Source organism: Sus scrofa, chromosome 9, assembly GCF_000003025.6.
Source record: "Sus scrofa isolate TJ Tabasco breed Duroc chromosome 9, Sscrofa11.1, whole genome shotgun sequence".
NCBI lineage: Eukaryota > Metazoa > Chordata > Mammalia > Artiodactyla > Suidae > Sus > Sus scrofa.
The window spans coordinates 907636-922173 of record NC_010451.4 but is presented as its reverse complement, the minus strand read 5'-3'; the positions used below and the strand labels follow the sequence as shown (position 1 = coordinate 922173).

The window sequence follows — 14538 nt, the reverse complement described above, 5'->3', positions numbered from 1 at the left end:
GGGTGTGGAGAAAAGGGAACCCTCCTTTTCTGTTGGTCAGAATGTAAACTGGAAAAACAGTATGGAGGTACCTCAGAAAACTAAATATAGAACTACCATACAACCCAGCAACCCCACTCCTGGGTATCTGCCCATACAAAACTTGCATTGAAAAAGATACATGCACCCGTGTGTTCATCGCAGCATCCACAGTATTCACAGTATCCAAGACATGGAAACGATATAAACGGCCATTGACAGATGACTGGATTAAGAAGACGTGGTACATATACACAGTGGAATACTACTCTGCCATAAAAAGGACAAAATAAGGCCACTTGCAGCAACATGGATGGAACTCGAGACTCTCCTACTAAGTGAAGAAATTTAGAAAGAGAAAGACAAACACCATATGATATCACTTATACGCTGAGTCTCAGATGTGACACAAATGGTCTCTCAGAACGGAAACAGATCAGGTCATGGGGGGCAGACTTGTGTTTGCTGGGAGGGAGGGGAGGAGAGGGAACTGACAGGAGTTTGGGGCTGGTAGATGCAGACTGTTCCATTTAGAATGGAGGGGTGATGGGGTCCTGCTGTACAGAACAGGGTGAGAAAAAATGGAAATGAAAATGAAGAAAATGGGTGTGTATGGGGGCGGGTCACGTTGCTGTGCCGTAGAAACTGAAGGAGACAAAATAAGGCCATTTGCAGCAACATGGAAGGAACTTGAGACTCTCACACTAAGTGAAGAAATTCAGAAATCAACTCCACTCACGACGTGTGTATACTTCAATCCAAATGTCTACAAAGAACCAGACGGAGGTTTTAGAGTAAAATGTAATGTCTGAGATTAACTATTCACCGGAGAGGTTTAGCAGGAAAAGAGACAACAGAGAGAGGAGTAAACCTGAAGCAAGATCAACAGGACGCATCTGATCTAAAGAACAAATTGAAAAAAAGATAAAGACAGCTTTGGGTACTTATAGAGCAATATCAAATGGTCTAACATGTGAGTAATTAAGAGCCTCGGAAAAAAAAAATGAGGAAAAATTCACAAAACTTCCCAAACTTGGAAAAATGCAGAAATACAAATTCGAGAAGTTTAGCAAATTTTAATCAAGATAAATGTGAAGAACATGCCTAACGATAGCATCAAAATGCTGAAAACCAAAGATAAAGAAAGACTCTTGAAAACAGTCAGAGAAAAGCAACACATTACATATAGGAAAAGAACATTTCAAATTACCAATGATGTCTTATCAGAGAATCTGGATATGCCAGAAGGCAGCAGAATAGCATCTTCAAAATGTGGACCAAAATAACCTGTCAAATCAGAACTCCGTAAACCGAGAAAACGTCCTTCAAAAATTAAGACAAAATAAAGACATTTTTAGATAAAAGAGAACTGAGAGAATTCACTGCTAGCAGACATCCAAGAAAGGCAAAGAAAGTTCATCAGGCTGAAGGGAAGTGACACTAGGTGGAAATTTAGATTTTAAAAAGGAAAGAAGAGCATCGGAAATGGTGACTATCTGGGTGACTTTAACAATTTTCCCTTTTAATTTCTTGGAAAGAGACGCAGTAAAAATGAAGCCATCATTTTGCAGAGCTTATAATTACGTAGGTGTGATACATGTGCCAGTTACAGCATGAAGGCGAGATAAGAGACGAATGGACCCCAGTTAATACCTTTGAAAGGAAAGCAATGTCTGTTATAACCCAGCCGGGAGTTGATTCTCCACAGGAAAAACTGCACGGCACACACTACCAGCTATGGGCCCTGAGGAGGGCCGAGAAGCAGCCAGGGTGGAAGAGCAGGGAAATGACTTGAAAGGCGTCCCCAACACATCCCTCAGCTGAAACCTAAGCCTCGCACAGCGGGTTCTCCTGGGAAGAGAAGCAGGGACGAGAGCCTTGCTGTTTTTCGAAGCCTGCGAATCCACACGAGCATCGGGCACTGCAAGCAGCCCGAGATCAGAGCACAAGAGGTCACGTTCCTGCGTTCGCCAGCTATTGCTCAGCTATGCTGCTGCGTCTGGGAGGCTCCCCGGTTCCACGATTCGCTAGGAGGACTCACAAAACTCCATGCACACTGGTGCTCACCACAGTCATTTTTTACAGTGAAAGGACACAGGGCACAATGAGCATCTTCTCCTAAGAAGAAGTCCAGTGAAACCATGCTCGAGCTCCAAAGCGTCCTCTCCCAGGAGTCACGGAGATGCTGAACGACCCCGGCAACAAGCTGACAAGCTGGGCCATCCCGTGTGAAGTGCGGCCAGCAGGGAAGCTTAGAACCTTAGCACCCAGGGGTTTGTGTGCGTGTGTGTGTGCGTGCGTGCGTGCGTGTGTGCGTGTGTGTGTGTGTGTGTGTGTGTGTGTTGGGGGGGTCTTTTCAGAGCCACACCCACGGTATGTGGAGGTTCCCAGCCTAGGGGTCAAATCGGAGCTGTAGCCACCGGCCTACACCACAGCCACAGCAACGCGGGATCCGAGCCGCGTCTGCAACCTACACCACAGCTCATGGCAACGCCGGATCGTGAACCCACTGAGCAAGGGCAGGGACCGAACCCGCACCCTCATGGTTCCTAGTCGGATTGGTTAACCACTGCGCCACGACGGGAACTCCCAGGGTGGTATTTTAAACGGAGAGCTCGGGCCCCCGTGCCAGCTGACAACGCTTCGGTGCTGGAGTCTAAAACGTGACCTGCACCTGATTCACAGGGCTTCGGGGAACTAAGATTCACCTTGTCAAGAAAAGACAATTTTCACCTTGTTGAACTAAAATACCAAGAAAACTTGACTTTCTCTCAAAGCAACAGGTCAATATACCACAGTTCGACTGTTTAGTTTTAATCTTACTTAAGTCTAAACATTCTTCGTCTTTGACGAACCGCTACATGAACACAGTTCATTGATCGAAATAATTTTCAGAGTTTGAGGCACCCTGATTTCCTACTTTCTAAACCAGATAAAGCATCTGCCACATGTGCCATCTCCCATGATTCCATAAAGACTATGTTTCGGTCAAGAAAAATGATCCTGGAGTTCCCGCCGTGGCGCAGTGGTTAACCAATCCGACGAGGAACCATGAGGGTGCGGGTTCGGTCCCTGCCCTTGCTCTGTGGGTTGGGGATCCGGTGTTGCCGTGAGCTGTGGTGTAGGTTGCAGACGCGGCTCGGATCCCGCGTTGCTGTGGCTCTGGCGTAGGCTGGTGGCTACAGCTCCGATTTGACCCTGGCCTGGGAACCTCCATATGCCGCAGGTGTGGCCCTAGAAAAAGGCAAAAAGACAAAAATAATAATAGCAATAATAATTTAACAGCTAAGCAGCCTCTCCTTTGTGAAGCAAGAATTCGCCAATACAAACATACTTCTGCCACATCCAGAGTTGCAGTCCCTCCCTCTAGGAGGAGGCGGGTGTGTTTCCTCTACAGACACTCATCTCTCTGCAGTTGTTTTCTGAAGTTAACCAATACTGCAAGTATCGCACCATATATTGTACGGAAGGCACTACGCACCCAATGTCACGAGGCGCTCCTGCCATAAGCAACGGTCGGCCGAGCGTCTCACTTGAAGAGGAGTGAAGTGCTGTCGCGGGGGTCAGAGTCGGGGGCGCCTGACTGGGTGGAGGAAGAAGCCCCGGCGGGGAATTAGGGGGTTGCGTGAACACAGGACACCCTCTAGAGGCTCTCAGCCTGCAGAACCCATGATCTGCAAGAGAGAACATTTCTGTCTACAAAAAATATGATTGCCTCAAGTAGACGAAAGGTTGGAAATGAACAGACAGAGGGAACAGGGACGCCGGCAAATGCCAACGACCTGAAACCAAGTTTGCAAGAGTGTGGTGTGTGACACCTCAGTCCAAGCGTGAACAATGAGGAGAAGCGGCCTGTCTTTCTCCACGATTCCCGGGGCACATTCGGAAGGAAGGCGCAGTTACTCGGAAAGAAAGCAGGTACTTAGATCCAGCGTTTGGTTCTTAACAAAGCCTCACTTTCTCCAAGAGTTTTCCAAGCACTCCCCACGCATCTAGAAAGGGTGATTACCTGGCTTGGGAGAAACACAGAATCGGGAGCTCTAAGTGGATTTATGACGCTCTCCTGAGGGAGGAGAGACCCATCATACAACGGGAAGCAGGAACTGCTGGCAGATTTCCATTCATTTATTTATTTTTCTTTCTTTTTAGGGCCTCGCCTGCGGCACACGGAGGTTCCCAGGCTAGGGGTTGACTCAGCCTGCGCCGCAGCCACAGCCATGCAGGATCCAGCTGCGTCGGCGACCTACACCACAGCCCACGGCAACGCCAGATCCTTAACCCACTCAGCGATGCTGGGGATCGAACCTGCGTCCTCATGGATACTGGTCGGGATCTTCACGCGCTGAGCCACAACAGAAAGTCCCAGATTTCCATTTAAAGTAAAGCCAAAGTTCACATATTTTAATGGAATAAGAATCATATATATCTCTTTCATTCAGTAGGTGTAAATTATTTTTCATGTCAAATTGTCCACATAATCTAATTTGAACAAACAAATTTTTCCCATGGGAAATATTTCAATATGCATAAAATGATTTTTAATAAAATTTAAGTTTCACTCTTAAGAGTATCAGTGACCGTATGAATCCTGTGTGGACTCAAGACTAACTAGCCAACTCTATTTTCAGGTATCACCCCTATTTACCATTAACGAAGATTTGAAAAAAAAGAATTTCTTACTAGAAACTCGACTTCAATATAATAACAAAGTAACATACTCATTCATAAAAATCTGTGGAAAAAAACGTAACCTGCATGAGAAGTCCTTCTCGTAAGGGGTGGCACTTTTCAGAAAAATGCCCAAATGCGGGAAAGTGTTCCTCCCGGGACCTCAGAGGCAGACCGAGGCAGGGAGGGCTCTTCAGGAGGGACTCCGGCTCCCCCTGCAGAAACCCTTTAGCGCATCTGCGACAAGCAGCCGGCTTTCCAGAGGCGGCCCGAGGCCTCCAGGGGCTGTACGGGCTTTGCTATGCCCGGTCCGGCCCGTGCTGCGGCCACTGCAGGTGCGCTGATGGCAGGGAGGTCTTCCTGCTGATGAGCAGAAACCCGTATTCTTAGCTTCCAGTCCGCTGGGCACAGTTCCAGCATCCCCACGCCGCTCAGATACCAGTTCCTCTGTTGGCCAGGTGGACGCAGCTGAGAGGAGCACAGGGCAAGTCCCACCACTCTGTAACTTGCAGGGGGTGAGGGGGCGACACGGCACAGAGCAACGGCAAAGGAGACGGAAGACAACCAGACGTGTGGCTCGCAAGGAGGTTTTAGGTCAGATGCAGTGACAAGCACAGACATAATCCAAGACTCCAAAAGACGTTCGCTTGGATGTGTATGTATGTGTCTTATTGTATACACGTGAACATACAGCAGCTGCATGTGCGTACATGTGTGTGCGCGTGTGAGCGTGTGCATGCGTGCGGAAAACGCCGAGTCAGCTAAGAGGAAATTTTTCAAACTATGTTCAATGAGGAAACGCAAGCGTGGGTTTTGGGGATATTATTTTAACAAGAATATACAATATACACGGCTGCTAAGCACCGCAGGAGCTGGTAACAGACTAGAGAGGATGAAAGGCGTTCAATAAGCTTACTTTCTACTACGGTAAAAATACGGTTCGTTCAAAACATCTGAATAATCAAATGTTAAGCTTACTATCTAGACGTTTGCTCTCAAGTAGATGAATAAGTTCCCCGTGAGTAAATCAAAAGCAACCAGATCGCTGGGGGGGGCTCCTTCTGCAGGTTCCGACAGGACTCCGCCTGGCAGGGGTGGGCCCGCCACCTGCAGCTTCCCTGGTGCGGCTGGGATCGGCTCTCGGTCCTTCTCTGCACTTTGCCGGCTCTGGCTCGGCCTCAGGGGGTGGAATGCAGCGACTCCTCCTGCGCAGTGTGGGCTGCCCTGGGGTGAATTCCAGCCCCCACGGGCGGGAGGTCCCGTCATTAATGAAGAGCTAAAATATGCTGATTAGACGTCAAGACAAGACAAAGACCAGACCTACAGAAAAACTTCCCCCAAATGTGGAGACACAAGGAAAAGGGTTTGGGTAAACCGCCAGGATATGGAGTTAGTGGCACGTGATCCAGAATTAACCAAACCTGCTACTACATTTTACTCACCAAACCAATAAAACCACATTCAGATCTAATGAGGTGAAATGATAAGCCCTTACAGAGAATTTTAGTTGTCAGAAAATTGGAAACAAGTAACTGGATATTGCAGGAAGTCTTTTTCTAGGTAGTACACAAACCCACTCCAAATTACGCAGCTTGGTAAAATACAAAATCTTTCCTTGTGACCATGGGCCAAATCTGGCACACCAGCAGTTTTGTAAACAAAGTTCTGTTGGAATGCGGCCACACGCACTCGCTTCTTGTCTATGCCTGTTTCCATGCTGGAACATCAGGGGTGAAAAGCTGCGACCGAGACCAGGTGGCCACAAAGCCTAAGCTATTTACTATCTGCTTCTTCACGGGAGGCGCTTGCAGACCCCACCCTCGATAATCACAGATCCTAAAATGAGCACTAGGACCTGGTGCTAAAGCATGATCTTTCAAAGGAGGAAAGAACGTCACTTTCCTTACCAAGCCGGCCTGTTACAAACCACGCGAACCAACAGCAAACACGAGAGGTGCAAGACCAGGCTCCCAAAGGGATGTCGGCTGGGGGAACGGAACCAGCCGTGTCCCTCCATACCTGCTTGCCCTCCTCTTCGTCGGAAGAGCGGCTGACGGCGAGCGCGTTTCCACTGGGCGGGTCCTCTCTCCCCTTTTCTTGATGGGCCCAGTTGCTTTCTTGGTCCGTCGTGCTTTCTTCGTCGCTTCCTGGGTTATTCTTCCATTCTTTCATCATCTCTAACACATTGGCTGGTCTCGCTGAAGAAGGTGCATTGCCCTAGCATTAACGGAGAATTTTTGGTGTTACAAGCAAGTTTGAAAATGGAAAAGACTCCCACGTCTTCCAGTAACGTATTCCCCCAAAGACAGTGCGTCCCGTGGAAAACGTAACGCTGAAGAAGAGCCAACCTTCGAATGCCCTTTTGAGACCTTCCCTACAACCAGGGCTCGGGCCCTCTCCTAACACGGCCGCAAAACCCCGAGACTCAGGGATGGGGTCTCTTCGGGTGTGAAAGAACAGTGCAGCCTGCTTGTGTGAAAAAAGGCCAGACAAGGCAGCTCCCTGGACTCCAAGACCCCCTTCCAGTGCTGCTCTCAGAAAATTACGAGGGAGGCAGAAAGAATGCAAGAAAGCTGTCCAACGTCCAGTGGGCCCAACACCCAGGGGAAGCCTATATGGCACCAAAACGTCCAGGTAAAACCGCAGTTCAACTGGTCGGTCAAGTTCTGTGTCCAAGAACACAGACGTCTGACTGGCAAGCTCTTAGCTGACTGGAAGACTGAGAGATGATGTGGCCATTTGATTAGAAGGGATTCCATGTGCTTCTTTACCCCAGATTTAAATATACATGTACCAGAGTTGACCATTTTACATTAACTGTACTTTTCTCCAATGCAGCGTTCCCTTTCATGCCAGGGAATGCATGAGTGCGGTCTCCAATCGTTCCTGTTTAACCAGACACACCGCAAGCATATTTGTTCGTAAGTCAGACTAGTAGAGAAAGCTTGGACGAGACGCCTGGATGATATCCAGAATACGACGGGGCACAGCTACGGAGCAGTTCTAACCTAACTCCACACATGGGTAGACGAAGCATCCGTGACACAGAATACTATGCCAGAGGGCAGCCCTCTGGTACACTCTGGAGGATTTGTAGGGTTTAACGCATCCGTGGTTAAAGGATAGATAGGCGTCGCGTACGAAACAGGGACAACTAAATGAGGGTCGCTATGCTATTAAATCCCTCTGGTTCTGCCATCTCATCCCCTTTGAGGGTTTATATTCCAACCCCTTTCACCGCATCCTACTCACGGTTGCACGTAAGCAGGTTCTACCACTTGCTCCCAAGTGCCCTTACCATGCCTTCTGCCAGCCCATAGCCTATGTTTCCTTCAAGGCTCAAGCTGAGAGCCACCTCTGTCAGGTATCCCAGAACTCCCAACATGATGTCGATTTAAATGAAGCACAGCCGAAGGCTCAGAGACCAAACCGGACCTGCTACTGTTTAAACGGTAGGCTCAGCGCTCTCGTCTGAGCAAGTTCTGACCTCCAGGGCTCTGTCGACCACCCTGCCTGGTCCCGACGATTCCTCTAGCCATTAGCGCACCGTCCTGGCTTCATCCTGACCTTGAACCCTAAGCGGTGTCCGGGCTCCTGCAGGGCTCACACACACAACTTCGCCGCAACCTGATTCTCTCACTAGCAGACAGAGACGGTCCGACACACCTATGTCTGTAACCCCATTTCCTTGGGTGCCCTTCCCTGCTGAACTCCCCAAAAGCTAGTGCTTTGGATCAGTGTCACTCGTGTGGCTCACCCAACACTCCTTTCTTCCAGGCGCAAGGTAGAATTTTGCTTCTCTACCTCTTCTGATTCACGACCATATGACTTGCTTTGATCAGTGAAATGTGACTTGAAATGGTACACAGCACTTCTGGGTGGAAGTTTTAAGAGGCAGCATGCAGTTTACAAGCTCCCACAGAAGCACAGAGATGGAGCCTCCCTCAGCCTGAGAGGATGGCGTAAAACAGAGCTCGCTCCCCTCCCCACAGGCAACGGGCAACAGAAAACACCAAAACCTCCGAGATTTGGGGGCCATTTGCTACCAGCATAATTGAGCCTTTCTCATGTCAATAGCAGAGTAAACATTTACATTCTATAAGGCACCTCCAAAAAGTGTTATAAAGATTGAGCCCACTGCACAATCAGCATATCCTGCAAAACTGTAATTACTACAGAAATTACATGCAATTATAGCACCATGCAATGGCCAGTTTATTTAGGCAGTCTTTGCTCTGCACAGTCCTGATATGCATGAATCTCAGTCATCAGGACTTCGTTAAATACGATCAGTGCCTCGGCAACACAGTTCAAATTTCAGTCACTATGGCACAACTATAATTGCATAAAGTTCAAACTTCACTGCTGGCTCTTCAAGCCTCACTCACCACGTAAATTACAGATTTGCATCCTGATCAGTGAGCAATCACGTCACTTCTTTCACAGTCTGTTGGTCATTGGACACCGTGCATCGGCTATTCAGTTCCTACAGACAGCAAGGCGTGCAGTTGTGCTGCCTCCTTGTCTCCCAGGGAATTTGCCAGCAAAGATGAACGTGCAACAAAGAAATTACAAGTGATACTACTGGAAGTACAATCAGATTACAAGTGATACTACTGGAAGTACAGTCGGAGTCAACGACAAATGAGTTAAGAGGAGAAACGGTTGACCACGTGAGTGTTGACGCTGCCACTGTGAGAGAATGGGCAAGAAAAGGAACTCAGCGAAGGCAAACTTATCAACATGAATGCGGGAGGATGAAGATGCGCCAGGGAAAACGATGCCCGCAAAAAAACTTGACATTTGAAGAACTTTCAGAGATATTTCACGATGTTGAAAGAAAGGAGGCAATGTTGAAAGTTGATCCACACTTATAAAACATTATGACAATTCGTCAAGGCATAAACAAGATGCTCCCCTCTCTAGGACAACTAGGCTAGCACTGTTTAAACTAATCTTGATAAGTTTTAAACCAAAAAATAAGACATTTTAATTCCCAGTGTTTCTAATGTTTTAAATTACAGTGCACTAAAAAATCTACTTTTGTTTCATTCCCTATATACGTACACTTATGAACAACGGAGAGTTTTTAATGTTTATCAAAAAACTTAAAAAGGGCATGGAACAGTCACTTTGCAGCTTCAACCTGCAGCTGCTGTGCAAAGCAAGGATTTCCTGTATTACCTCGAAGCCCCATTTCTAGCAATCTTTCAAATGCTTGGTTCACATATATGCACACCCAAGAGCCTGGTAACTGATGTGCTACCTGCTTAAAGTAGAATATGCCTTTGTATGCAAAGAAATGACTCTATTTCTTCTTTCAAAGATATGGTGGAGGCAAGCCAACAAGCTGCAACAGGAGCACCAGCCCCTCCAAACCAACCAACCAACCAACCAACTACTATTTAGGAAAATGTGACTATTTGGTTTCTATATTCACTTGAGACACCAGCAGGGCACACACGGTGGAATCGAGCCAAGGCCTTCCCTCTTGTCTAAAGTCCAGTCGACAACTGACCAGACCACCCAGCTCTTGCTTTTGCTAAGCTGGATGAGGAATTACATCAAATACTTGGACTGGCCAATGAACAAGTGGCCCAGGCTGTGTCAAGAGCCTTCTAGACTCAACACATGAACCAAATAAACAAACAAGAGTGGGTGGAATTGTGAGGGCAGAAACTGGAGCTTGTGGAGACACCCCACCATCAGAACACTAACCTCTGAACTCCCTTTACTGGCTGTACTCCGGGGATGGTCAGCTCCTGAACCAATCAACTAGGAAGCAGCAAGTGGCAAGAAGGCAGCAGCAATATGCTGAAAATGGGCTGTCACAAGTAGAAAAGCAACCTTTTGCTTAATAAGTTTCCACTTGTTTAATTAACAGTTTGAGACTATCTTATTTTGAAAAAACAAAAACGAACACTCATAGAGGAGACGCATCAGAGGTCGAATAGGAAGATTTGGGTTTATCACTTTAGAAGACAGGACTATAAATAGAGACGCAACGTATATCCTCATCTAACAGAATTTGCCTTTTCAAGGACAGTGCCTATCAGAATTTTGTAAATAACAAGCTTTTTTGTTTGTTTGTTTGCTTTTTGTCTTTTCTAGGGCTGCACCTGCAGCATATGGAGGTTCCCAGGCTGGGGTCTCATCGGAGCTGTAGCCACTGGCCTACACCAAAGCCACAGCAATGCGGGATCCGAGCCACCTCTGCGACCTACACCACAGCTCACAGCAACACCGAATCCTTAACCCACTGAGCGAGGCCAGGGATTGAACCCGCAACCTCATGGTTCCTAGTCCGATTCGCTAACCACTGAGCCATGATGGGAACTCCCTGTAAATAACAAGTATTTTTAAATGAATGAATGAATGATATATATGAGTTGGGGTGAGATGGTATGAAACACAAAAGCAGCAAAACTAAAAGGAAGGATTCTGGGTCTTTAGCTTATATTTTCAACTTTTTGTAAATAGCTAGAACTCTTTATTTTATAATGTTCCCAGAAATAAAATTTTCTATAAGAAAATGGAACAGTCACTTCATAAAAAACATATAAAAGGATGTTCAACTTCACGAAATGAATGAAACCCAAATCAAAACAATGGGTTGCCGATTTTCCCGTAATAGATGATGGACATAAATTTACGCCTGGTAGTGCCGAGGTGGCGAGGGCAAGGGGAAACAGGCTCTCGTTTACTTGCTTTTGATGGGAGGGCAAATGAGCAACAAACTATCCAAATGTGTAATGTACATTCTCACAGACCAGTAATTCAACTTTTAAGAATTTCTCCTATGGATATGCTGACAGAGGATGCAAACATTTTTACAGGAACATGTGTTGCACCACTGCTTGTAACAGAAAAGATCTGAAACAATTTAAATATTCCATATTCATGGGGCAAAGCTGGAGTGTATCCATGATTTTGGCTATAATGCTGCTTTTTCAAAAATAAGGGTATCTTTCCAAAATACATTAGAGAAAAAGAAAAGTCTGCATAATATAAACCCACTTGTGAAAAGTGGGTACATAAAAGTGTATAGAACATATCTGAAAGAATATATGCGACTTAATGGTTATCCTTAGTAAGAGGGAATGAGGGAATAGAAGGAAAAAAGTTATTTTTCTTGGTTTGTTTGCCATTTAAATAATTTACCAAGGGTAAATGCAACTACTGTATGACTGATAATTAACATAAATTACGTAGGAAAAGAAATGATGTAAATTGCAGATACTTGCAAAGGACTGAAAGCACCCAGTAAAATCACCAAACATGCCCTGATGGGCTCAGGGAGTCCAAGGCAGCAGCACAGAAGGCTAACAGTAACCGATAAAGCAAGCAAGCAACTGTGTTGGAGTTCCCGTCATGCTCAGCGGTGACAAGCCCAACGAGCATCCATGAGGACGCAGACACAAATAAATATATTACAATACAAGCACTGTGAGAAGCTGACCTAAGATAAAGAACATGGGAGTTTCTGCTGTGGGTCAGTGAGCTAGGAATCCGACTAGTATCCATGAGGATGTGGGTTTGATCCCTGGCCTCGCTCAGTGCGTTGAGGATCCAGCCTTGCCGTGAGCTGTGGTGTAGGTGTAGACACGGCTCAGATCCAGCGTGGCTGTGGCTGTGGTGCACGCGAGCAGCTACAGCTCTGATTCAGCGCCTGGCTGGAGGACGTCCACATGCTGCACGTGAGGCCCTGAAAAAGAAAAAAAAAAAAGGAAAAGAACATGGCAAGAAGTAGTGTGCAAATCCTTGCTCAAACAGGTGACTTTTGGAAAAGAACAGGTGATTGGAAATTGAGTGTCTTGACACTGATTCCCTGCAAGCTGTCCCTTGGGAAGGCTTTGTGTGCGGCAGGCGTACACAGAGCCCAGTTGCATGACTGCTGGTTTGGAATAGATGGTTTTTATCTTTCCAGCTTTATCGAGATATAATGGACATACACTTTTAACATTGCATAAATACAAGGTGTGCAACATACTGAGTTAAAACATCTATGTATCGTGAGATGATCCCCACAGTAAGTTCAGTCACTACATCCATCACCTCCCATAGTTAAAACTGTTTTCCTTGTGATGGGAAATTTAAAGAACCGCATCTACTCTACTAGCAGCTTTCAAACATGCGTCACAGTATCGAAGGCTCGGCGACACTTCCAGCTAGAGATTCTTGGCAGACAATTGGAAACGCACTTCTGGAATAAGGGTAAATTCCCAAATTTCCCGGGCTGCTTTCTCTTAAGGAATAAGAATATCAATACCAACGTCGGCTGCTCTCCACATTTGCTATACTTGTGAAAGAAAACCACTGACATGACTTTGTTAGGAAATTTTTTTTTTTTTAAATCAACCAAAGGTAGGTCTTTTTTGTAAAAATACCTGGTCCCGTCTCTTGTCCTCTTTGTACTGATGTGTAAGAATTACTGAGATTTCATCATATGAATCCTTCGTTGGTTATTTGGGTTACAAGAGCCTTCTCCTAATTTATAGCCTATCGACTCACCCTAAGGTATTGATGTATAAACAGAAGTTCTGAAGACTCACCTGTGCCCAGTTTATCTATCATTTCTTTTACGTTAGTGCCTTTGGTATCTTGCTTATAAAATCCTTTTCTACACCCCCCAAAGTCCAAAAGATCGTCACCCGTAATTTCCACCAAAACTTAAACATAAATCTGCCCCAGTTAAGTCCTTGATTCGGGCGCAAGCCAGGTTTTGCCTACGGTGTGAGACAGGAACCCAAAGTCATTTTTAACATGTACAATCATTTCTTCCAGTCTGGTTATCGAATCGTCTCTGCTTTTGCACGGATCTGCTCCACTACCACTGTCATAAAAGTTCCAGATGTGCATGGATAAGTTTCTGTGCTCTCTATTTTACTCCACTAGTCAATTTGCGTATCATGGCACCGTGATTACACTGTGCTGTAACTACTACAGCTTCCTAAGTCTGAATACCTGTTACAGCAAAACGTTCAGAAATGTCTTGGCCATTTCCGAGCCTCTGTGATTCCATATCAACTTTAGGGTCAGGAAAGCTGTGGAATTTGGATTGGATTTGCACCGTATATGAATGTCAATATGAGGAAAACTAGTTTTATGTGACTAAGTCTCCTGACCTACGAGTAGGGTGTATCTGTACACTTAAGTTTTCTTCACTGTTTTCCAATAAAATTTCATAACTTTCCCCAAAGAAGTCCTACAAATCTAATGCTAAATTTCTTCCTAGAAAGTATATATTCTTGGAAACTATTTTACATGTCTTTTTTTTTTTAACATTTTCTATTGCTGGTTGCTAGTGCAATTGACTTAGCATATTAATCTTTTTTGCCAACTTTACTGAGATATAATTGACATGTAACGTGGTGGAAATTGAAGGTGCACAATGTGTTGATTTGACGTTTCTGTGTTGATGTGTATCAGCCTCACAGCCGCCTACCTGGCTCAGCGCGACCATCACTTCGAACCATTTGGCTAATAAATAAGAAAAGTTTCATTCCTACTTTCCAAGTCTCACGACTTTATCTGTCTTGACTATGCTCAATAATGTTAGGGAAAAACCCTGAAAGCTGACTTCCTTGACTAGTTCTTAGTGTTAAAGAAAATGCTTCTCACTTTTTCCATTTAAAATGATATTTGCAGAGTTCCCATTGTGGCTCCTTGGGTTAAGAACCTGACTAGACTCTGTGAGGGTGTGGGTTTGATCCCTATGCTTGCTCAGTGGGTTAAGGACCCAGTGTTGCCACAAGCTGTGGTGTAAGTCGCGGATGTGGCTCAGATCCTGTGTTGCTGTGGCTGTGGTTCAGGCTGGCAGCTGCAGCTCCAATTTGACCCCGAGCCTGGGAG

At 45.9% G+C, this 14538-nt stretch overlaps 1 protein-coding gene across 6 annotated transcripts in view; it reads right to left on the bottom strand.

Moving 5' to 3' along the window:
• Positions 1-14538, bottom strand: part of STK33 (serine/threonine kinase 33) — a 151360-nt gene that overhangs the window by 15805 nt on the left and 121017 nt on the right. For 2 of the 6 annotated variants that reach the window (XM_021062266.1, XM_021062267.1), the window contains 2 exons: positions 6706-6903; positions 4971-5910 (listed from right to left, as the gene is read on the bottom strand). In XM_021062266.1, coding sequence (XP_020917925.1) covers positions 5668-5910; positions 6706-6903 — 441 coding nt within the window. In that variant the 3' untranslated portion in view covers positions 4971-5667. Of the gene's footprint in view, positions 1-4398; positions 4941-4970; positions 5911-6705; positions 6904-14538 lie in introns of those variants that run through there. The other 4 variants (XM_021062261.1, XM_021062262.1, XM_021062264.1 and 1 more) reach the window with 3 other exon arrangements.